Source organism: Triticum urartu, chromosome 3 (assembly GCF_003073215.2).
Source record: "Triticum urartu cultivar G1812 chromosome 3, Tu2.1, whole genome shotgun sequence".
Classification (NCBI taxonomy): domain Eukaryota; kingdom Viridiplantae; phylum Streptophyta; class Magnoliopsida; order Poales; family Poaceae; genus Triticum; species Triticum urartu.
The window spans coordinates 332,244,781-332,269,755 of NC_053024.1; the positions used below are offsets into that span (position 1 = coordinate 332,244,781).

The 24,975-nt window shown below is 44.1% G+C and overlaps 1 protein-coding gene across 3 annotated transcripts; it reads right to left on the reverse strand.

Moving 5' to 3' along the window:
• Nucleotides 1-222: 222 nt before the first annotated feature.
• LOC125543943 (DEAD-box ATP-dependent RNA helicase 15-like) lies at nucleotides 223-6,158 on the reverse strand. 3 transcript variants are annotated; one of them, XM_048707452.1, is made up of 13 exons: nucleotides 6,058-6,158; nucleotides 5,914-5,971; nucleotides 5,703-5,823; nucleotides 5,498-5,598; nucleotides 4,385-4,557; nucleotides 4,065-4,296; nucleotides 3,816-3,934; nucleotides 3,104-3,160; nucleotides 2,821-3,005; nucleotides 851-995; nucleotides 690-773; nucleotides 533-596; nucleotides 223-421 (listed from the first exon to the last, which is right to left on the reverse strand). In XM_048707452.1, exons 3-13 carry the CDS (start codon nucleotides 5,816-5,818, stop codon nucleotides 411-413), a joined length of 1,287 nt encoding a protein of 428 aa, XP_048563409.1. In that variant the 5' UTR covers nucleotides 5,819-5,823; nucleotides 5,914-5,971; nucleotides 6,058-6,158; the 3' UTR covers nucleotides 223-410. The 3 variants fall into 3 exon arrangements, with proteins under 3 accessions (XP_048563409.1, XP_048563408.1, XP_048563410.1); XM_048707451.1 differs by having other exon boundaries at nucleotides 5,914-6,149; XM_048707453.1 differs by lacking the exons at nucleotides 5,703-5,823; nucleotides 5,914-5,971; nucleotides 6,058-6,158 and having other exon boundaries at nucleotides 4,385-4,679.
• Between the last annotated feature and the right edge of the window lie 18,817 nt (nucleotides 6,159-24,975).

Consider the following 24,975-nt stretch of genomic DNA (forward strand, 5'->3'; position numbering starts at 1 on the left):
AAACTGCTAATATAAAACTAACATAAGAATGGGGGTAATCCGGTTCACGTAACTCCTGATTGCGCAGGTTCCGGGGAAGCGTCCAACCAATTTAGGTCTCTTCTATGCAGTCTTTCCCAACATTTCAGCAAGGCTGCTTCCTGGACCCTAAGCCGTGACCGACCTCATGGTCACAAGGCAACAACTTTAGAGCTGCGCCAAGTAATATCCTCACAAACATGATGAACACCAACATTTCCAACAGGTTCCTTAACAACCATAAGTCTGAGTACTACAACAAAACACTCAGCAGATTCAATCGCTGATTAAGTACAACTGGAGCATCTCTTACATCAAAGTTTATGTAACCCAATAGAAATGTAAAGGTGCTGTGTCTGAAAAGCAAACCCTCCTAGCCCCCACTTGGATCTTCAAGATGGCACTGGTAATTGTAGTTAATAATAGGGATCAGGTGTTGAGAATTCAAGAAACAACACTATGGGTATCAAAACACGACAATGCACCACTTGATCTAGACAACAAGACTACTTACTGTATGTTGAAGTGTCGATCTGCTCAGGCAGCTCCTTGATGTCAACCTCAAACCTTTCTTGCACCTTCAAATAAAATATGTATGAAATTTCAGTTAGGCTGCACACCACTCATTATACCAAATAAGTAACGAAATTAAATATATCAGTTATACAAACCTGATTGAGGACGTCAGAGTCAGAGGCAGAAGCAACAAATGTTATTGCAAGCCCTTTGGTTCCAAAACGCCCAGCCCTTCCAACCTGTGGAGGTGGACCATGTTATGTTAGCCAGAGATAAGAACACCCAATCACAATCAGTAGGGCAAAGTTAAAATTACCCTGTGCAAGTATGTATCAGCAGAATCAGGCATGTCATAGTTTATGACAATATTGACACGCTCAATATCAATCCCCCTGCCAACCAAATCCGTAGCCACAAGGATCCTCTTGTGCCCTTCCTTGAAGTTCTTATACCGGGTCAGCCTATCCAAGAACCAATATTAGATAAAACTCAGGAACAATTACTAAAAAATAAAAAATAAAGCTGCAAATGCTTCCAACGATTACAAGTCATGATAGCTGCTGGGTACCAACTCAAAGGATAGTCTGTAATTAATCACCTAGCTAGTACTCAAAGCCATGTTGTAGACTGAATGACTAGTCTTTATAATTAGTTGCCTATACTAATGCAACAGCAAAGCCTTATAGTCCCAAACAAGTGAGGGTAGACTAGAGTTGAAACCCATAACATCTAAAAACCTAGTCATGGTTTTGGCACATGGATGGCTAACTTCCACACACCCCTGTCCATGGCTAGGTTCTTTGGTGATATCCTAGTCCTTCAGATCTATCTTTACGGACTCCTCCCATGTCAAGTCTGGTCTAGCCCGACCTCTCTTGACATTATCAGCACAATTTCTGCTATACACTGGCACTTTGGAGGCTTGCGTTGCATATGCCCAAACCATCTCAGGCAATGTTGGACAAGCTTCTCTTTAATCAGTGCTACCCCAACTCTATCGCATATATCATTCCGGACCCGATCCTTTCTTGTGTGGCCACATATCCATCTCAACATGCGCATTTCTGCTACACCTAACTGTTGGACACGTCGCTTTTTAGTTGGACAACATTCTACACCACACAACATCGTAGATCGAATCAAAGTTGGCTTGTTTGGGACTGCTCCGCTTCACCAAAATCAGTTTCACTCCACCAAATCCACTTTGGAGCAGTTTCATACAGAAGTTGTAGCACTACCTAAGAGAATGTTTGGCTTCCATGTAGCTCCAGCTTCAAGAATGGGAAATTTGGTAGAAAGGAACTATTTGATTGGATGAGGGGGGACAAACGAAGGGGTATCCACTTACTGGTGGCAGTGGTGGGTAATTTCCCCCGAACTCCAGCTTCTAGAGTTTTTTGGAGCACCTCCTCACGAGCTTCATAAAAAACTGGGAGTTGTACCCGAGATTCTAGTTTTTTTGCGGAGCGGCATATCGCGGAGCTACCCCGTTTGGCTTGTGTTTTTTGGAGCAGAGCTGAATTTTAAGGAGTAGAGCAGTCCCAAACAGGCTATATAAAACCTGACTTTTAGCTTTTGTGGCACTCTCTTCTCACAGAGGACACGAGAAGCTTGGCACCCTACATTGTCCCTCTTTTCATCAATTTCATCATCCTTTTGCAGGCATTGACCCCAAATATCGAAAGGTGTCCGTCTAAAGTACCATCTGCCCATCAAGACCATAGAAGTACCACCTCCTCTTTGTGCCCAGTAGTACTGAAACCGTACCTCATGTACCCAGTTTTAGTTCTACTAAGCCTAAAACTTTTTTATTCCAAAGTCTATCTCCATAGCTCTAACTTTCTATTAACCCCAATCCAATTATCGTCGACTAGCAAACTAATGGCATGATCTAAATAGTCAAATCATCCAAACAACAACAACAACGCCTTTAGTCCCAAACAAGTTGGGGTAGGCTCTCAAATCGTCCAAAGATAGGAACAATTACTGGAGGTTGAAAAATAAAACAAACTGCGACCGTACATCATAATACTCCCAATGCTAGTCATAATGTTGAGACGAGTTGCTGGGGGTTAACAACTAAAAGGCTAGTCTACAATTACCCACCTAGCTAGTAGTCAAAACTGTGTTGCTGACTGAAAAACTAGTATACAGTTAGTCCTCTATGAACTGCAAAAACTAGTCTACAAATAATAAAGGCTAATCTTACAAACAAAAAAGTCCACGACAATCAGAACATGACATGATAAACAGAACTAGAAAGGACTACGCCGGGAAAAGACATACCTCTCCTCCTGTGTCATTCCCGAATGTATGCAGATCGCAGGAAAATTGCATTCACAGAGCAGCCTGTTAAGTTCTGAAGCTCTACCAACACTTTTAACAAATATCACAATTTGGTTGAAGTCGAGCGCATCCAAGAGATCATTCAATTTCCGATTCTTCTCCGCCTCACTTAGTTTAATATAGTGCTGGAATCACGGCAAAAATGTTGAGGCGGTTGATAAAGAATGAGGTTGATACGAGATGAATAAACAAAATGTACAAATGGCTAGTGGATTCACTATACCTGAACTAGACCATGAAGGGTCAGTTTAGCCTCGTCATCAACATAAATTTCCATGGGCTGTAAGGTGACAAATGACAAAGATATTAGAATTCTGGCAACAATGTAACTCAAGCCACTCCAAACGAACGGCATATCAATTCTTCACTTTGTCTGAACTTTCAGCCTCCACCAGGAGCTTCATTTATGCACGATTGGCACTGCAATTTGCAAAACCATAGCCAACAAGTTTTGCAACAGTGCTTTGCCAGAAGAGTTCTGGTCAAGAGAAATCTGCTTTGTCTGCCTTCACCATGAGAACGGTAGGAGAACCAGAAGCAGTTTGCTCAGATCCAACGGAAACCAAAAGTGTGGAAGGCCACAGAAAATTGGAGAAAACGCCAACTGGACTTAAAACCTCTACGACATCGGTGCCCTACCAACCCCAATTCTCATGTTCTTCATGAATGTTTTCACAATTCACATCGAGAACAAAAGACTTCATTCCATCGCAGCCCATTGGAATGTGCACAGATACCAATTGACAGACCAAGATGTAAGTAGCCGAATAACTCAATCCACCAAAAACGATCAATATGCTCAGCAAGCAACCAGCAATCCTACTGACAACAAATTACCACCCCTCCTATCTATGTACGAGCATAACCACCAGAAGGGAGGAAGGTTTTAAATAGGAAGAAGCACTAGAGAAATGAGGTAGGCCGCATGACATTACATCTTGCATAAATTTCTTGCAAACCGGGCGAATCTCCTTGCTGAGTGTTGCTGAAAACATCATCACTTGTTTATCATGGGGTGTCATCTTGAAGATCTCCTGGACATCTCTACGCATGTCTGAAGAATATTACATAGGTTAATACCAGAGCTCTGAACTACAGAAAAACAGGCATATAAACAGAAACTTATGCTGAAGTGAACTGAACTATTATAAACATTAAAAAATGGCCTGGAACCAGCAGCCTACCAAGTGAATCAAGCATCTTGTCACATTCATCAAGAATGAAATGCCTCACATTCTTCAATGAAAGGTCCTTGTCTCTAGCCAGAGCAAGGATCCTTCCAGGTGTGCCAACCACAATGTGAGGACATTCATTCTTCAACAAATCCTTGTGTTTTTTTATGTGAACGCCACCATAGAAGACAGCAACTTTTGTTTCTGACAGGTACTTGCTAAACCTCTCAAATTCATTGCAAATCTACAATAAGTTAAGTAAAAAGGACAATTAGCATTAGCAGGCATATCTGACAATGATAGAATAAAAATGAAAAAATATGTATGCAAACCTGGTATGCTAACTCTCGTGTATGGCATAACACAAGTGCAGCTACTTGCCCAGCAACCGGATCAATCTGCTGGAGAGTTGAGAGGACAAAAACAGCAGTCTTGCCCATCCCAGATTTTGCTTGACAGATAACATCCATTCCGAGAATGGCTTGAGGGATGCATTCATGTTGCACTGATGTGGAGCCAAACAAAATAGGAGTAGCACCAGTGAGAAATATTTAACCTTCTGGGCCCACTAATGGAGAGTTTTACCATATCCTCTCCTCCGACTGAAAATGTCAGAAGAAATTATACCTGCACATCAGCAAAACAGGGACGGTCACATTGGGACATACTTAACATATAACAAACTAAAAGATGGATGTTCAAATATGCTTGATTTGAATTTGTATTAGAACTATCAGATCATGGGAAACAATTTCTTGTTCTTGGCCCAGTTATATGATTTGCACTTATCGATCACCATGCAAGCATATCCGGTTATCCTTAAAAGAAAATCTACTATACGAACTGAGTGCATGAGTGCTTTGTTGCCTGGGGCATGTATTCAAATATATGCATATGAGCATCTCAGCTAACAGAATAACTCAGAAGTAGCACCTCACAGGGAAGAGTAAAACAAATGAAACAAGTGGTTCTTATTTTTTGTATTTCGTTCACTGTTGAATGTAACATAATCTTACTGACCAAAAGGTGACACTTCAGCTACCAATCTAATCAAGCAAAACTAAGATGTGTCCATAACAGGGGTTACAAGAAACAATGGTATGCTGTGTTCTCTTTCTCTCCATCTGTTTTCTTTCTAGAAATGCAGTTTTGGCTGAATCTCTCTATAAGCATTCTTGTAATTATCACAACCAGTGCACTGGTCTCAGCACTGAATCCATAACAATAAACCTGGATTGCCGTTGGCAGTGCAATTACGACTCGAGCTATCAACTACTCCCTCCGTAAACTAATATAAGAGCGTTTAGATCACTAAGATGGTGATCTAAACGCTATTGTATTAATTTAGAGAGGGAGTATATGTCTATACGTGGCAATTCAAGTGCCGACAACGTATTATTCATGTAGATCCAATTCTGATGGCTCTAAAATGTTAAAGAACTTGCCTTCGGAAGGATGCTCAAACCCACAGTCCTGGATCGCACGGAGCAGCTCTGGCTTGAGCAGGAAGTCCCTGAACCCTGAGCTGTGGATTCCGACGTAACCCCTGTCCAAACACCACAAACCATGCCAGGTGAGATGAGATCCCTCGACCACGAACCCTAACAAGAAAAGTAAAAACTACTAGATAGAAGCATCGACGGCACGCACTTCTTGACGACGTCGACGGAAGGGTTGGCGGCTGCGCCGTCGACGGCGTTCTCCACCTCCTCATCGTAGTCCACGAGATCCTCCTCGTACACCTCGGCGTCCTTGGCTTCTCCCATCCCCGCTGCGATTAGCAACAGTGGTTAAGCACCGCCGAGACGCGAATCCGACAAAGTTAGCATCGCAACAGCAAAAGCAAACACAAAGCGCCAACCTCAGGATCTCAGACAAGGAGGAGAGGAAGAACCGTGGTATTTCGAGGAGCGAGGAGGCTGCAAAGAGAGAAATCAGAGTTTTACGGCTGCATGCGCAGGGGTCAAACGCGTGCTGTGCTGGATTCGGGATCTAGGGTTCTTGCCTCTTGGGGAGTACGACCTAGGTAGCACGTATTTGGGACTGCTGCGACTATGCGGGAGGGGGCAGACAACTTGGGTGTGTTCTGTTTGAGGATTTGTCGCAACAAGACGGGTTGGACCCGTACCTTAGGGCAGCTCCGGTGGGCACCAAGTGGGCCGGCCCATGCTGCCCGCCGAGGAACGTTTCGTAAGTGGGTCGTAACCCTCGAAAATAAAGCGGGCCGTGACATGTTGGCACGCAGGCCGGCGCCCTGCACAGCACACTTTTTAAAACACTCACGCATACGCTTTAGCTCTTCCAATGCGAGGTGAGTTTTCTATTAAAAAAATGAGGTGCTAAGTATATTAAATGCCTTAAAAACTCAATTCCTCAATGCATAGGTGCTAAGCTTCCTTCATTCAATTAGTTGTAGATCTCCACCTAGGAACACGTGCTTAGCACCGTTTCTTTCTGGGTCACCGAAACTTGGTGTGTTCACTATATGTTCATCATACAGATTACTGATGGAACAGAAGATGACTCAAGACTTGGGGCCAAGTAGTTCCTTGCATGGCGAGGCTAGCAGCTCTTTGGAAGCTAAGGGCTCAAAATCAGGGGTTTTTTTGGTGTGGCGTGTTATATGAAGAATATCCTGCCAGCTTTCGGAGAACAACAGCGACAGCATATTCGTGATGATGTTGTATGTCCTATGTGTGGTCATAGGGATGAATCATTGTTTCATGCTCTTGTTCGGTGTGATCATGCCAAACTATTTTGGAGGGCTGCTTTGTATTCCTTCTAGGTCAAGGTACCCAAACTGCATCCTCAAACATGGACGATGGACCTGTTGGATTTAGAGATAGTGAGTAAGGAACATGTTGTTATTATCATTACTGTCATGTGGGCAATATGGAGTAGCAGAAATAAATATACACATGAGGAAGTGGGGTATCAACTGCATAAGTCTATGGAGCTTGTTGATGAACTGATCAAACCTTTTCATACCGTGGAAGCGGATGCTCCAGTTGATGCTAAGCAGAAGCCTAGGTGGTCCTCACCGGAGCCTGGATGGGTGAAGTTTAACACGGATGCGGCTATTAACTTGCTTGCAGGAGAAGCAGGTACATGAATGGCTGGCCGTGACGCCGCATGCACTTTTCATGGTAGCAAATTTCTCCAATCATGAATCTCTAGTGGATCCTTTTCCAGCCAAAGTCTTGGCATGCCACGATGCTATGTTGCTGGCTATGGGCAAAGCTTTGCCACATGTGATCACAAAGACGGATTGTGGGAATATATGTACCATGTGGGAGCAAGGAGATGACAAATCGGCTGATGGATTTGTCTTTAGAGAGATGAAGGCTTATCTCCCACATTTTCAAGGATTTAAACTTGCCTTTATACCCAGGGAAGCTAATGGTGCGCTTGTGAACACACTTTAATTTCTCTTTTAGATTCATGTACTTTTGAATTTATCCCCGAGTTTCTGTCTGGGCATGTTCAATCGGGCATGATCCACTTGAATGAATAAAATGCCAGAGGGCGGTTCTGAAAGAAGAACTGGTTTTGGCCTGTGCTATAGACAACAGTATTGTTGGGCTATGAACATGTGAAAAATGAAGGCCCAAATTTGTTTTGTCTGGGTAAACTCAACTACCCAATAAGTTTGGCCCTTTATTAATGTAGGATAGAAAGTAGGTCTAGAGAGGGCGTGATTAGACTACTTGACCAAATAAAAATTCAGCATTTTCCCAATTTTAAGTCTTGGCAGATTTTAGCAACTTAGCACAAGTCAAGAAATCAACCTACACATGCAATTCTAAGAGTGTAGCAGCGGAAAGAGCATTGCATATGAAGGTAAAGGGAAGGGTTTGGAGAAGGCAAACGCAATGTAGACACAGAGATTTTTGGGTGGTTCCGATAGGTGGTGGTACCGTACTTCAGACTTCAACCCACGAAGGGTAATGGTTGCGCGAGTCCACGGAGGGCTCCACCCATGAAGGGTCCTCGAAGAAGCAACCTTGTCTATCCCACCATGACCATCCCCACGAAGGACTTGCCTCACTTGGGTAGATCTTCACGAAGTAGGCGATCTCCTTGCCCTTACAAACTCCTTGGTTCAACTCCACAATCTTGTCGGAGGCTCCCAAGTGACACGTAACCAATCTAGGAGGCACCACTCTCCAAAAGGTAATATATGGTGTGATGATGATGAACTCCTTGCTCTTGTGCTTCAAATTATATTCTCCCCAACACTCAACTCTCTCACACGGATTTGGTTGTGGTGGAAAGATGATTTGAGTGGAAAGCAACTTGGGGAAGGTTAGAGATCAAGATTCTTGTGGTTGGATTGGAATGTCTTGGTCTCAACACATGAGTAGGTGGTTCTCTCTCAAAAAATGAGTAGTGGAAGTGTAGGCACGTTCTGATGGCTCTCTCTTGAATAGAGAAGGGGTGGAGGGGTATTTATAGCCTCCACACAAAATCCAATCGTTACACACATTTGACCCAACTCGGTTAGACCAAATAGAACTCGGTGAGACCGATTCAGTTCAAAATGTGAACATTAGAATTCTTGGTGGGACCTACATGATCAACTCGGTGGGACCGATGTGTTAGGGTTAGGGCAAAACCTCATCTCGGTGTGACCGATTGCATGAACTCGGTGAGACCGATTTCAGCAATGAGCAAACAGAGAGTTGGTCAGGCAAACTCGGTGGGACCGAGCACTCATTTCGGTAAGATCGAATACGAAGGGAAACATAGAGTTTGCATTGCGAACTCGGTGGGACCGATTGCTCATTTCGGTAAGATTGAAGCATTATGAAGGGAAACAGAGAGTTTGCATTGCCATCTTGGTGAGACTGAGATCCCGATCGATGAGACCGAATTGATTAGGGTTTCTGACAGTGGCTATGTCAAAGGAAATCGATGACGCCGAATAGATCAAATCAGTGGGGCCGAGTTTGACTTTAGGTTCTGGACATATTTGGTATTGAGAAAGTGGTTGAGAGTTTTGGTGCATATCACTAACCACTTTGAGCAAGTAGACCATTAAGCAACACCTCATCCCTTTTAAATAGTATTGGTTGTTAATTCTTTTTCAACCGGTGTGTTTTCTCTTCAAGTGAAGCCGATCATTTCAACATCCGCAAGATCAAGTATCAGTTTCTTCTGAACGATGTTTGTTTCATCCGTCTCCAAGTTGCCTTTGTTTTCCCTCCCTCCCACCCTTTTCTTCAAGGAACCAGATTTCTTATTCAAGTATCATTTTAATGTTGTGAAGTCTCTCCATTCTTTTACGTCAATTCTCTTATCCGTTGATTCTCAGGAAGATGCCAACGAAGCTTCAAGTTCATCACTCTTCACTCGTTTTCTTCTCCGGTGGATTCAAATCAAGCTTTGGTGTTGATCATATCCTTTTTCATTGTTTCAAATACCTTCTCATGCCGGTGCACCTCATAATCTTTCACCGCTCGCTATTCTATTGTTCCGGAGTGCTGAAGATACCTCAGAAGATGTTGGAGTTTATTCTGATTCTTTCAAGATCTTTCGGGAATGCTATCTTATTCAAGTCATTTAATTCAACCGGTGCAACCTCTCTTTCAAATCATTTCTACGGTGTTTCTTTTGAGTGGGCCCTAACCCACAGGTCTTTTCCCAGGATCTTACCTGACTCTTCTTATTTTCCCGAACCTATCCTCAAATTTCTTTTCGAAGTTTGACGTAAGAATGATTTTCTTCAGTCAGATGTGTTTCTCCAAGATCTTTCAAATTCTTTTCATAGTTGGCTCAACCTCTTTGTTTTTGATTCTTCCGGAGTGTCTAAATAATTCATGGTGGTGTTTCTCGTCGTCTTTCTCAGATTTTGAAGACCGAAGAAGGGTTTACCTCCATATCTTATCCATTCTCTCAGAGATTCGTGATTCCAGTCAAGCCATCCTCTTATATTTGTTTTCGATTGTTAGAATTCTTTTCACCTATCCGGAGCAATTCAAGAGCCTTCTCAGTTGGATTATCCGGAGTCCACAAATTCAGATTTTTTTTCATTCCAGCTTTCAGCTCCCATACTCTAAATCATACCGGTGTTTAAATCAAGGACCCTCTAATCAGCTCGTAATCTCTTCGTTCTCATGGATATAAATTCTCTCAAGTATCCTCATTCATTTCATAATTCTTCCCGGTGTTCCTTTATCTTCCCTTCGGTCATTTTAATTATTACGGTGGTTCATGCAAGATTCCTCTTCTTTCGTTATCATATCTATTCATTCGTTGTTTCAATTCCACCGATGTTTCGTTGAAGACGTTCTCAAGTTATGCTATACCTATCTTAATCCTTTCTACGAGAATAAGTAGTGTGCCAAGTCCATGGATTGTCATCAATTTAATTGGTGAAGGATAAGCATAATGTAATTATTATTCTTGTTTCATCGAGTATATTCAATTACTTATTACGGAGGCTCATCAAATTCTCGGTTTCATTAGTTTCATCTTTTCTTTTCCCGGAGTTTCAAGATCTCTCATTTATCTCATCGCAAAGCTCCATTTAATCATTTCAAGGCTTCACCTTATGTTTTCAACTTCTCTTTCCTTTCGTTTGATCATTCTTTTTTTTACCGGAGTTCTTCATGGAGGTTCTACATGATGGTTCATCAAGGATTTAATCCCTTCTCGAAGTGCTCATCAAGATTCTTTTCAGAGGAACTCAAGTATTCTTTATCTTGCATTTTAAAGTGCAATTCTTTCAACCGTATCATTTGAGGTGGTATTATGTCATTCTTGATAATTTGAGTTCATGTTTCATGATTCACATGTTATTAAGAATGAGGTATTTTAAATCCATCAATCTCGTCATTGGAGTTACCTTGGGTTATATTTCACCTAAAGCTTTCCCTAAGGATTGTTGCTATCTATGGTGCTTATAAATGATCCAATTTATTCATTTATCCTTTCCGGTGCGACATACTTTCTCGTCAATTTGTTCAAATCAATCTAATTCTTTTCCCGTGAGTGGCAGGTTGTCACCTCATAATTTGAGGTGTATTCCATAAGACCATATCAAGCTTATCCTTTTCATTGTTGGTTTTCCAACAATTCCGTTCAACCCTTCTTTTAAGGATGCTTTTTCAAATTCTATTGTGGTAGAAGATGTCTTTTTCCTCTCAATTCTTTCTTTTCCAAGAGCCAACTTCTATTCTTTCTCCTGGAGGTCTAGTGATGTTGCTCTTTTCACTCCTCATCTCGGTTTGTCAACATCATGTTCAATTTCTTCCATTTACAGTCAAAGTGCTGTCCAAATTATATCAGTCTTTTTCCTTCTCTATCTTGTTTAACCGGAGTGTTGTGCCCCTTTGCTCAAATCCTTTTCATCCTATCAAGTCTTGTATCTCTTTTCAACCGGAGTGCTATAAGAAATTGTTCTTCCTTGTTCCTCTTTTCTAACGGGGTGTTTTCAACTTCGTTCATCTCCGTTGTATTCTTTCTTTCAATTTGTTCAACTTTTCAAGGTTTCTTGGTTTCACTCGTTTGTCAAAGAAGCAACTTAGTTTTACCTCTTCTCTTTCTCTTTCGTTTTCCCTCCGCTGCCATTCTAGATCTCGGGACGAGATCCTCTCGTAGTGGTGGAGTGTTGTAACGCCCCGAGACCGTTGCGCCAGGTGTCGTCCAGTTATTCGCTATTGTTGCCTTGTCATTTGCTTGCGTGTTGCATCTTGTCATGTCATCATATGCATTGCATCATCATGTTTCCAAAACTTGCATTCGCCCGGGTTTCCCCAGTTTCGTCCGTTGTCCGTTCTGAGCCCAGACACACTTGCACGCGCCCGCGGCACGTCCGAAATATTATTTTCTAAGTGGCTGGAAAATGTTCTCGGAATGGGATGAGAGTTGACGTGTGGTCTTATTATAGTGTAGATAGACCGCCTGTCAAGTTTCATCGCATTCAGAGTTCGTTTGATAGCCTAACCGTTAAACTATAGCGGCATTATAGCCGGTCTTTTTGTCGGACGTTTTCGGTCTCCGGAAACAGTCGTCGGGTCTCTCTCTTCTCTTTTCTCAGCTCGAGACCGTCTACACAGCCCACTACTCACCGTCAGGCCCTACCTAACCTCTCTCGTCAGCCCGCGACCCTCCTCGCGCGCGCCCGAAAGCTGTCCCGGACCCGACTCGGGCTGTCGCTATCGTTGTGTCCGGATCATCCCCTAACATCTACAAAACGTCTCTGTTTCTTTTCTGGACTCCCCAACCTTTTATCTTGACCGTCCGATCTAAATCGGAGGGTCCAAAAATCCCTTTATCTCATTGCTATATATAATGGGCAACCCTAAAATCTAGGGAGATGTCCCATCCATCAAATCTTCCGCTGCCGCCACTGTCTTTCTCCCACCTCGGGTTCCCCTTCGCACCAACCAGACACCACCTCTCGATCCCCACCTTCTCCTCAATTTCAGCGCCACCCTACCAAATCATGGCCAATCATCATCCCCGACCACCGAGCACCTCCCACCTCGAGCTCCTCCAAGATCACCACACCGCCGAAAGCCAGCACTCCACTCGGTCCACCAGCGCAGCAGCGCACCTCACCCCCGCGCCATGGAGCTCCAAGTTCGTCGGCTCGCCTCTGCTTCGATCGGGCAGGGAACGGGTCCCCGGCGACCTCCCGTGACCAGATCCAGCGCCTCCACCCTCGCAGCGAACGCGCCAATCGGCCCCGCGCCCGTGCTCCCGCAGCCCTCCTCGTCCAGGAGCTCCACGAGGGGAGGAGCAACAGCGCCTGAGCGCTCCTCCTCGCGATCCGCCGCCCCGGCGAACCACACCGCCGGCAACCACCTTCAGCAGGCCCCCCTGCCGCGCCCCTCCTCCTTTCTTCTTTCATCCCCTTCTCTGGCCCCTCAAACTTCCTCTGTTCGACTATCACAGGACCCGCCATGGATGCAGGCTTCAAGCCACAACCACTGCCGTCGACGCCGGCCATGGGCGTGCCACGCGGCGGAGTGGAGCTCCGAAGGAGTGCATCACCGCCAATCGCCTCGGATCCGGCCAGAACAAGCTCGACCCCTTCCGCTGCTTCGCCCCCCTCGATCCCACTGCTGCCTGCTCTGTTTGATTGAGCAGCGCCATCGCCGGAGTCCCTCGTCACCGGGAACCGCCTCCCCGACCCTCGGGCTGCACGGATCCATAGCGTCCATAGTCGGCCTCCTCTCCAGCTTCGCGCCAAGTCCCACGTTGCCGGAGACGTTCCCGCTGCCGTTCACCTGAACCTATTGCTGTCGTTGCTCTGCCTGCAGTAACAAGTAGGAGCTCGTTCGCCTGCCTCGCCTCGCTTTGACCACGCTTGGCCCAGCGCGCCTCTAGATCAGGCCAAGGCCCAGCTCCTCTGCTTCGCTCGCAGCCCAGATGCCCAGTGCCTCCTCAAGCCCAATGTGAGCAGCCCAGTCCTCCCAGATTCAGCCCGTTGACGTTTTTTTCAGGATCTGTGAATTTGTCTATTTTTTCCAGAGAAAACAGATTTACAAAAAAACCCTTGCACAACATGCATATAATAACTCACAATTCGTGCATCGGATTAAAATGAATTATATATGAAATATGCTTAGTTTTTCATCTAGTTTCATAATATGTCATTTTCATCCATGTTTAGAATGTTTAAAATGTTGTTTGCATATAATTTGCCCCTATGCCATGTTAAAATGCTTTAATTCATAACTAAATAACCGTAACTCGGATTTTAATAAACTTTATATGTAAATGGGGTAGAATTTTGCCTAGTTTAACATGGTGGCATCATCTTGCATGTTTAATAACCATAAAATATGGTTTAGGGCAGAACAGTACCAAACCTTAAAACATGCACATGAGGAGTTTCCGGACTTGTTGTTTGTTGTTCCGGCCTCATTTAAACTTGCCTAGATAGGTAGTTTTGTTTTGCTTCACCTCTTGCCATGCTAACAACATTTAATATTGTTGGGTACATAAACGAGATCGAACTAAATAACTTGATTGTGGTGTTTCGTCAATATGCAACGGAGTTGCATATTGAGCTCCACTTAATTTGTAGGGTTGTTTGCGCATTTTGCCATGCCATGCCTCATTAAACCGGACATGCATCATACTTGTTTGCGCATCGTGCCATGCTTATGTGATGATTGTTCACTATGTTGTTTGCTTTCTTTCCGATGTACTTCTTCTCGGTAATCCGGTAGCGTTGCGCTTGTGAGGATATGTTGTCTACGTCCATTTGTCTTCTTCATGGACTCGTTCTTCTTCCTTGCAGGATTTCAGGCAAGATGACCATACCCTCGAAATCACTTCTATCTTTGCTTGCTAGTTGCTCGCTCTTTTGCTATGCCTATGCTGCGATACCTACCACTTGCTTATCATGCCTCCCATATTGTTGAACCAAGCCTCTAACCCACCTTGTCCTAGCAAACCGTTGCTTGGCTATGTTACCGCTTTGCTCAGCCCCTCTTATAGCGTTGTTAGTTGCAGGTGAAGATTGAAGTTTGTTCCTTGTTGGAACATGGAGATGTTGTTCCTTGTTGGAGCATGTTTACTTGTTGGGATATCACAATATATCTTATTTAATTAATGCATCTATATACTTGGTAAAGGTGGAAGGCTCGACCTTATGCCTGGTGTTTTGTTCCACTCTTGCCGCCCTAGTTTCCGTCATATCGGTGTTATGTTCCTGGATTTTGCGTTCCTTACGTGGTTGGGTGATAATGGGAACCCCTTGACAGTTCGCCTTGAATAAAACTCTTCCAGCAATGCCCAACTTTGGTTTTACCGTTCGCCACCTAGCCTCTTTTTCCCTTGGGTTCCGCGGACTCAAGGGTCATCATTATTTAACCTCCCCGGGCCAGTGCTTCTTTGAGTGTTGGTCCACCTTGTCAGCCGCCGGTGGGCACCAGGGGCAACTCTGGGCTGGCCTACCGGAAGTTTGGACAATCCGGTGTGCCCTAAGAACGAGATATGTGCAGCTCCTATCAGGATTTGTCGGCACATTCGGGTGGCTTTGCTGGTCTTGTTTTACCATTGTCGAAATGTCTTGTAACCGGGATTCCGAGCCTGATCGGGTCTTCCCGCTAGAAGGAATATCCTTCGTTGACCGTGAGAGCTTGTGATGGGCTAAGTTGGGACACCCCTGTAGGGATTTGAACTTTCGAAAGTCATGCCCGCGGTTACGGGCAGATGGGAATTTGTTAATGTTCGGTTGTAGAAAACCTGAAGTTGATCTTAATTAAAATACATCAACCGCGTGTGTAACCGTGATGGTCTCTTTCCGGCGGAGTCCGGGAAGTGAACACGGTGTTGGAGTTATGCTTGACGTAGGTCGTTCTAGGATCACTTCTTGATCATAGTTTCTCGATCGTGCTTTGCCTTCTCTTCTCGCTCTCTTTTGCGAATAGGTTAGCCATCATATATGCTAGTCGCTTGCTGCAACTCCACCTCATACCTTTTACCCTTCCTATAAGCTTAAATAGTCTTGATCGCGAGGGTGTGAGATTGTTGAGTCCCCGTGACTCATAGATACTTCCAAAACCATCTTGCAGGTGCCGATGATGCCATTCCAGGTGACGCAACCAAGCTCAGGAGGAGCTCGATGAAGATCTTGTCCTTTATGTTGTTTCGTTCTAGTTGATAAGTAGTGGAGCCCAGTTGGGGTCGATTGGGGACCTTGTCGCATTTGGGGTTCTTCTTTTATTTTGGCTCCGTTGTCGGGCCTTAATTGTAACTGGTTGATGTAATGCTTTATTCAAGTAATTGTGTGAAGTGGCGATTGTAAGCCAACTATGTATCTCTTTCCCTTATGTATTACATGGGTTGTGTGAAGATTACCTCACTTGCGACATTGCTTTCAATGCGGTTATGCCTCTAAGTCGTGCTTCGACACATGGGAGATATAGCCGCATCGAGGGCGTTACAGTATGTTAGCCACCATATATGCTTAGTGCTTGCTGCAGCTCCACCTCATTACCCTTTTCCTACCCATAAGCTTAAATAGTCTTGATCTCGCGGGTGTGAGATTGCTGAGTCCTCGTGACTCACAGATACTTCCAAATAGTTGCAGGTGCCGATGATACCAGTGCAGGCGACGCAACCCAGCTCGAGGAAGATCTTGGTTGTTGTTTTGTTTTGTTTCCTTTTGATCAGTAGTGGAGCCCAGTTGGGACGATCGGGGATCTAGCATTTGGGGTTGTCTTCTTTTATTTTGGTTCCGTAGTCGGACCTTTGATTGTATTCTAGATGATGTATGTTTAACTTATGTATTTGTGTGAAGTGGCGATTGTAAGCCAACTCTTTATCCCTTTCTTATTTAGTACATGGGATCGTGTGAAGATTACCCCTCTTGCGACAAACCGACCATGCGACTATGCCTCTAAGTCGTGCCCCGACACGTGGGAGATATAGCCGCATTGTGGGTGTTACATGACTCTGGCTGGGATGGTGCTAGCTGATGTAGAACCACGGTAGGATTGGATGAGCACCGGACAGTGGTCAGAGGAACTCTTCGGAAGACCATGTTTCGGTCATCTTGTTCTCAAACACGCTGAAGTGCGAGAACATAAAAAGAGGGATCGAATCTTGCGGGTAAAGTGTACAAACCTCTGCAGAGGGTTTAAACCTAATCGATTAGCCATGTCCCCGGTTACGGACAATTTGAGCCTCTGGACTTGGATCTATCTCGGAACTCTCAACACCGGACTGATAACATAATTGTGGGCAACTTATGATGATTTTGGGCTATGAGACATTGGTTGGCGGAACCATGTCATGTTAGAAAACTCCGTAGTACAGACTCCCGATATTCCTTTAAAGTAGGGAAAATAAGACCAGCTTTTACGCAAACAAAACTCAGATACATAGCCACAAATCTATATTGCATATAGTATAGTTTATCATCTGTTTATCTTACAGTGATCTTGCCGGTACATTCAATGTACTGATCGACCTACATGGCTGCAACGTCTCATGTTGCAGATATTTTTTTCTTCCGACAAGTAAGAGTACGGCACAGGGTTACGGTCTACACTCAACTTGCCGATGGCGTTGATGGGACTCCACACCCGTTTTTTTGTTTCCGCTGCGACATATGAGGTATATATCAGTTTTATGTTACTTATACATGTGATTGCACTTTGATATATTCATTGATGTACTGTGTGTGCCAGCATACTAATCCAGGGATGGCACGGATACACAGAGGCTTGACCGTTTGAGGTCGGGTCGCTACATATATGGTACCAGAGCACATGTTGACTGTAGGACGTGACCCTAGAAACCGGAAAGCCCTTAGGACAGGATATCTCTAAAACTTTATTTTCATAAAGATCCATTACTTCTCATCTTTTCTGATTTTATCAAATATTCCCTCTTACCTCAAATAGGTAAAATATACCCCTTTCCCTTTTGACCACGCGAAGGATCAACTAAAGCCGCTCCAAGAAGGAGAAGATATCGGACAACCGATGACCTCTTCAGAGTAAAGAGGATTTCATCATGCATTAGAAGAGTTGAAGCTACAACAGTTGAAGACTCCGAAGACTTGAAGAACTTGAAGAATCTGAAGAATTATTTGACCTTTAGAAGACCAAACCTCTATTATATACTTATGTTAGATGCGACGATTTGTGAGCTATCATTTGTTTGATGTTTTTCCGACAGCCACAAAATAAAACCCGTTTCTTCAAAACTATTGTTTGTATTGTGTGTATCTCCCTCTATCTTGTGTATCTCATCCCAAAACCCTTAGACCAAATAGATGATGAATGAAGATGGAGTTGTATCTTCATGCACCTTCTTGAGATAGCTCTCTCATGCACTCACGTCCATGTCGATGCGCTCTTGTAGTGGTAGTGGTAGAATGTCCAATGGGGACAACGGGTTGAAGCCATAGACGACCTCGAAGGGGGACTTGCCGGTAGTCGAATGTCTTGCGCGGTTGTAGGTGTACTCGACGATGGGTAAGCACTCCTCCCACTCCTTGATGTTCCTCTTGATCAACACACGTAGGAGAGTAGATAGCGTCCGGTTCGCGACCTCCATTTTGCCGTCGATTTGTGGATGGTATGCCAAAGAGAACAAGAGCTTGATTCCGAGCTTAGCGCGTAGCGTTGATACGTCCCCAATGTATCTATATTTTATGAAGTATTCATGCCATTATATTATCATTCTTGGATGTTTTACAATCATTTTATAGCAACTTTATATCATTTTTTGGGACTAACCTATTGACATAGTGCCCAGTGCCAGTCGTTGTTTTTTACTTCGCAGGAAATTGATATCAAACGGAGTCCATACGCAGCAAAAAATTTTGGAGATTTTTTTGGACTAGAAGACCCATGATGGGCCAAACAAGTACTAGAGGGGAGGCCCGAGGTGGGCACAACCCACCTGGGCACGCCTAGGGGGGTTGTGCCCCCCTCGGCGACCTCCCATGCCGCCTCTCGCCCTATAAATCTCCAAAATTCCAGAACCCCCTAAAATAACCCTAGATGAAAAGTCCCATCGCCGCAAGCCTCTGTAGCCACGAAAAACCAATCTAGACCCCATTCCGGCACACTGACGGAGGGGAAATCATCACCGGTGGCCATCTTCATCATCCCAGCTGCCACCATGATGAGGAGGGAGTAGTTCACCCTTGGGTCTGAGGGTTTGTACCGGTAGCTATGAAGGAAATATGCCCTAGAGGAAATAATAAAGTTATTATTTATTTCCTTATATCATGATAAATGTTTATTATTCATGCTAGAATTGTATTAACCGGAAACATAATACATGTGTGAATACATAGACAAACAGAGTGTCACTAATATGCCTCTACTTGACTAGCTCGTTAATCAAAGATGGTTATGTTTCCTAACCATAAACAAAGAGTTGTTATTTGATTAACGAGATCACATCATTAGGTGAATGATCTGATTGACATGACCCATTCCATTAGCTTAGCACCCGATCGTTTAGTATGTTGCTATTGCTTTCTTCATGACTTATACATGTTCCTATGACTATGAGATTATGCAACTCCCGTTTGCCGGAGGAACACTTTGTGTGCTACCAAACATCACAATGTAAATGGGTGATTATAAAGGTGCTCTACAGGTGTCTCCAAAGGTAGATGTTGGGTTGGCGTATTTTGAGATTAGGATTTGTCACTCCGATTGTCGGAGAGGTATCTCTGGGCCCTCTCGGTAATGCACATCACATAAGCCTTGCAAGCGTTGCAACTAATGAGTTAGTTGCGAGATGATGCATTACAGAACGAGTAAAGAGACTTGTCGGTAACGAGATTGAACTAGGTATTGGATACCAACGATCGAATCTCGGGCAAGTAACATACCGATGACAAAGGGAACAACGTATGATGTTATGCGGTCTGACCGATAAAGATCTTCATAGAATATGTAGGAGCCAATATGGGCATCCAGGTCCCGCTATTGGTTATTGACCGGAGATTTGTCTCAGTCATGTCTACATTGTTCTCAAACCGTAGGGTCCGCACGCTTAACGTTATGATAACAGTTATTATGAGTTTATGCATTTTGATGTACCGAAGTTAGTTCGGAGTCCCGGATGTGATCACGGACATGACGAGGAGTCTCGAAATGGTCGAGACATAAAGATTGATATATTGGACGACTATATTCGGACACCGGAAGTGTTTCGGATAAAACCGGAGCACCGGGGGGTTACCGGAACCCCCCGGGGGGTTAATGGGCCTCATGGGCCTAAAGTGGAGAAGAGGAAGGGGCTGCCAGGGCAGGCCGCGCGCCCCCTCTCCCCCTAGTCTGAATTGGACAAGGAGGGAGGGGCGGCGCCCCCCTTTTTCCTTCTCTTCTTCCACCTCTCCTACTTGGACAAGGAAAGGGAGGGGAGTCCTACTCCCGGTAGGAGTAGGACTCCTCCTGCGGGCCTCCTCTAGGGCCGGCCGCACCCCCCCTTGGATCCTTTATATACGGAGGCAGGGGGCACCCTAGGACACACAAGTTGATCTTCGTGATCGTTCCTTAGCTGTGTGCGGTGCCCCCTTCCACCATATTCCACCTCGGTCATATCGTTGCAGTGTTTAGGCGAAGCCCTGCGTCGGTAGAACATCATCATCGTCACCACGCCGTTGTGCTGACGGAACTCATCCCCGAAGCTTTGCTGGATCGGAGCCCGGGGAGCGTCATCGAGCTGTACGTGTGCTAAGAACTCGGAGGTGCCGGAGTAACGGTACTTGGATCGGTCGGATCGGGAAGACGTACGACTACTTCCTCTACGTTGCGTCAACGCTTCCGCTTCGGTCTACGAGGGTACGTAGACAACACTCTCCCCTCTCGTTGCTATGCATCACCATGATCTTGTGTGTGCGTAGGAAATTTTTTGAAATTACTACGTTCCCCAACAGTGGTATCAGAGCCAGGTTTTATGTGATGATGTTATATGCACGAGTAGAACACAAGTGAGTTTTGGGCGATATAAGTCATACTGCTTACCAGCATGTCATACTTTGGTTCGGCGGTATTGTTGGACGAAGCGGCCCGGACCGACATTACGCGTACGCTTACGCGAGACCGGTTCTCCCGGCGTGCTTTGCACATAGGTGGCTTGCGGGTGATAGTTTCTCCAACTTTAGTTGAACTGAGTGTGGCTACGCCCGGTCCTTGCAAAGGTTAAAACAGCACCAACTTGACAAACTATCGTTGTGGTTTTGATGCGTAGGTAAGATTGGTTCTTGCTTAAGCCCGTAGCAGCCACGTAAAACTTGCAACAACAAAGTAGAGGACGTCTAACTTGTTTTTGCAGGGCATGTTGTGATGTGATATGGTCAAGACATGATGCTAAATTTTATTGTATGAGATGAACATGTTTTGTAACCGAGTTATCGGCAACTGGCAGGAGCCATATGGTTGTCGCTTTATTGTATGCAATGCAATCGCGCTGTAATGCTTTACTTTATCACTAAGTGGTAGCGATAGTCATGGAAGCATAAGATTGGAGAGACGACAACGATGCTACGATGGAGATCAAGGTGTCGCGCCGGTGACGATGGTGATCATGACGGTGCTTCGGAGATGGAGATCACAGGCACAAGATGATGATGGCCATATCATATCACTTATATTGATTGCATGTGATGTTTATCTTTTATGCATCTTATCTTGCTTTGATTGACGGTAGCATTATAAGATGATCTCTCACTAAATTATCAAGATAAAAGTGTTCTCCCTGAGTATGCACCGTTGCCAAAGTTCTTCGTGCCCAGACACCACGTGATGATCGGGTGTGATAAGCTCTACGTCCATCTACAACGGGTGCAAGCCAGTTTTGCACACGCAGAATACTCAGGTTAAACTTGACGAGCCTAGCATATGCAGATATGGCCTCGAAACACTGAGATCGAAAGATCGAGTGTGAATCATATAGTAGATATGATCAACATAGCGATGTTCACCATTGAAAACTACTCCATTTCACGTGATGATCGGTTATGGTTTAGTTGATTTGGATCACGTGATCACTTAGAGGATTAGAGGGATGTCTATCTAAGTGGGAGTTCTTTAAGTAATTTGATTAATTGAACTTAAATTTATCATGAACTTAGTACCTGATAGTATCTTGCTTATGTATGTTTGATTGTAGATAGATGGCCCGTGCTGTTGTTCCGTTGAATTTTAATGCGTTCCTTGAGAAAGCAAAGTTGAAAGATGATGGTAGCAATTACACGGACTGGGTCCGTAACTTGAGGATTATCCTCATTGCCGCACAGAAGAATTACGTCCTGGAAGCACCGCTGGGTGCCAGGCCTGCTGCTCGAGCAACACCAGATGTTATGAACGTCTGGCAGAGCAAAGCTGATGACTACTCGATAGTTCAGTGTGCCATGCTTTACGGCTTAGAATCGGGGCTTCAACGACATTTTGAACGTCATGGAGCATATGAGATGTTTCAGGAGTTGAAGTTAATATTTCAAGCAAATGCCCGGATTGAGAGATATGAAGTCTCCAATAAGTTCTATAGCTGCAAGATGGAGGAGAACAGTTCAGTCAGTGAGCATATACTCAAAATGTCTGGGTATAATAATCACTTGATTCAATTGGGAGTTAATCTTCCAGATGATTGCGTCATAGACAGAATTCTCCAATCACTACCACCAAGCTACAAGAGCTTCGTGATGAACTATAATATGCAAGGGATGAATAAGACAATTCCCGAGCTCTTCGCAATGCTGAAATCTGCGGAGGTAGAAATCAAAAAGGAGCATCAAGTGTTGATGGTCAATAGTTTCAAGAAAAAGGGCAAAGGGAAGAAGAAGGGGAACTTCAAGAAGAACGGCAAGCAAGTTGCTGCTCAAGAGAAGAAACCCAAGTCTGGACCTAAGCCTGAAACTGAGTGCTTCTACTGCAAGCAGACTGGTCACTGGAAGCGGAACTGCCCCAAGTATTTGGCGGATAAGAAGGATGGCAAGGTGAACAAAGGTATATGTGATATACATGTTATTGATGTGTACCTTACTAGAGCTCGCAGTAGCACCTGGGTATTTGATACTGGTTCTGTTGCTAATATTTGCAACTCGAAACAGGGACTACAGATTAAGCGAACACTGGCAAAGGACGAGGTGACGATGCGCGTGGGAAATGGTTCCAAAGTCGATGTGATCGCGGTCGGCACGCTACCTCTACATCTACCTTCGGGATTAGTATTAGACCTAAATAATTGTTATTTGGTGCCAGAGTTGAGCATGAACATTATATCTGGATCTTGTTTGATGCGAGACGGTTATTCATTTAAATCAGAGAATAATGGTTGTTCTATTTATATGAGTAATATCTTTTATGGTCATGCACCTTTGAAGAGTGGTCTATTTTTGATGAATCTCGATAGTAGTAACACACATATTCATAATGTTGAAGCCAAAAGATGCAGAGTTGATAATGATAGTGCAACTTATTTGTGGCACTGCCGTTTAGGTCATATCGGTATAAAACGCATGAAGAAACTCCATACTGATGGACTTTTGGAACCACTTGATTATGAATCACTTGGTACTTGCGAACTGTGCCTCATGGGCAAGATGACTAAAACACCGTTCTCCGGTACTATGGAGAGAGCAACAGATTTGTTGGAAATCATACATACCGATGTATGTGGTCCAATGAATATTGAGGCTCGTGGCGGATATCGTTATTTTCTCACCTTCACAGATGACTTAAGCAGATATGGGTATATCTACTTAATGAAACACAAGTCTGAAACATTTGAAAAGTTCAAAGAATTTCAGAGTGAAGTTGAAAATCATCGTAACAAGAAAATAAAATTTCTACGATCTGATCGTGGAGGAGAATATTTGAGTTACGAGTTTGGTGTACATTTGAAACAATGCAGAATAGTTTCGCAACTCACGCCACCCGGAACACCATAGCGTAATGGTGTGTCCGAACGTCGTAATCGTACTTTACTAGATATGGTGCGATATATGATGTCTCTTACTGATTTACCGCTATTGTTTTGGGGTTATGCTTTAGAGACGGCCGCATTCACGTTAAATAGGGCACCATCAAAATCCGTTGAGACGATGCCTTATGAACTGTGGTTTGGCAAGAAACCAAAGTTGTCGTTTCTTAAAGTTTGGGGCTGCGATGCTTATGTGAAAAAGCTTCAACCTGATAAGCTCGAACCCAAATCGGAGAAATGTGTCTTCATAGGATACCCAAAGGAGACTGTTGGGTACACCTTCTATCACAGATCCGAAGGCAAGACATTCGTTGCTAAGAATGGATCCTTTCTAGAGAAGGAGTTTCTCTCGAAAGAAGTGAGTGGGAGGAAAGTAGAACTTGACGAGGTAACTGTACCTGCTCCCTTATTGGAAAGTAGTACATCATAGAAACCTGTTTCTGCGACACCTACACCAATTAGTGAGGAAGCTAATGATAATGATCATGAAACTTCAAAACAAGATACTACTGAACCTCGTAGATCAACCAGAGTAAGATCCGCACCAGAGTGGTACGGTAATCCTGTTCTGGAAGTCATGCTACTAGATCATGATGAACCTACGAACTATGAAGAAGCGATGGTGAGCCCAGATTCCGCAAAATGGCTTGAAGCCATGAAATCTGAGATGGGATCCATGTATGAGAACAAAGTCTGGACTTTGGTTGACTTGCCTGATGGTCGGCAAGCAATTGAGAATAAATGGATCTTCAAGAAGAAGACTGACGCTGACGGTAATGTTACTGTCTACAAAGCTCGACTTGTCGCAAAAGGTTTTCGACAAGTTCAAGGGATTGACTACGATGAGACCTTCTCACCCATAGCGATGCTTAAGTCTGTCCGAATCATGTTAGCAATTGCCGCATTTTATGATTATGAAATTTGGCAGATGGATGTCAAAACTGCATTCCTGAATGGATTTCTGGAAGAAGAGTTGTATATGATACAACCGGAAGGTTTTGTCGATCCAAAGGGAGCTAACAAAGTGTGCAAGATCCAGCGATCCATTTATGGACTGGTGCAAGCCTCTCGGAGTTGGAATAAACGCTTTGATAGTGTGATCAAAGCATTTGGTTTTATACAGACTTTCGGAGAAGCCTGTATTTACAAGAAAGTGAGTGGGAGCTCTGTAGCATTTCTGATATTATATGTGGATGACATATTACTGATTGGAAATGATATAGAATTTCTGGATAGCATAAAGGGATACTTGAATAAAAAAATTTCAATGAAAGACCTCGGTGAAGCTGCTTACATATTAGGAATAAAGATCTATAGAGATAGATCAAGACGCTTAATTGGATTTTCACAGAGCACATACCTTGACAAGATTTTGAAGAAGTTCAAAATGGATCAAGCAAAGAAAGGGTTCTTGCCTGTGTTACAAGGTGTGAAGTTGATCCGCTAGCAGACTGCAAAGAGGGAGGTTGGCCCACTAACGAGAACAACCTAACGGCCACTTTCT

Coding starts and splice junctions, on each gene's coding strand:
- LOC125543943 (XM_048707452.1), bottom strand. CDS start 5,818: ATGGGAGAAGCCAAGGACGCCGAGGTGTACGAGGAGGATCTCGTGGAC. Junction 4,297..4,384: donor CACGAGAGTTAGCATACCAG/GTTTGCATACAT, acceptor AACTTATTGTAG/ATTTGCAATGAATTTGAGAG. Junction 3,935..4,064: donor CAAGATGCTTGATTCACTTG/GTAGGCTGCTGG, acceptor AATATTCTTCAG/ACATGCGTAGAGATGTCCAG.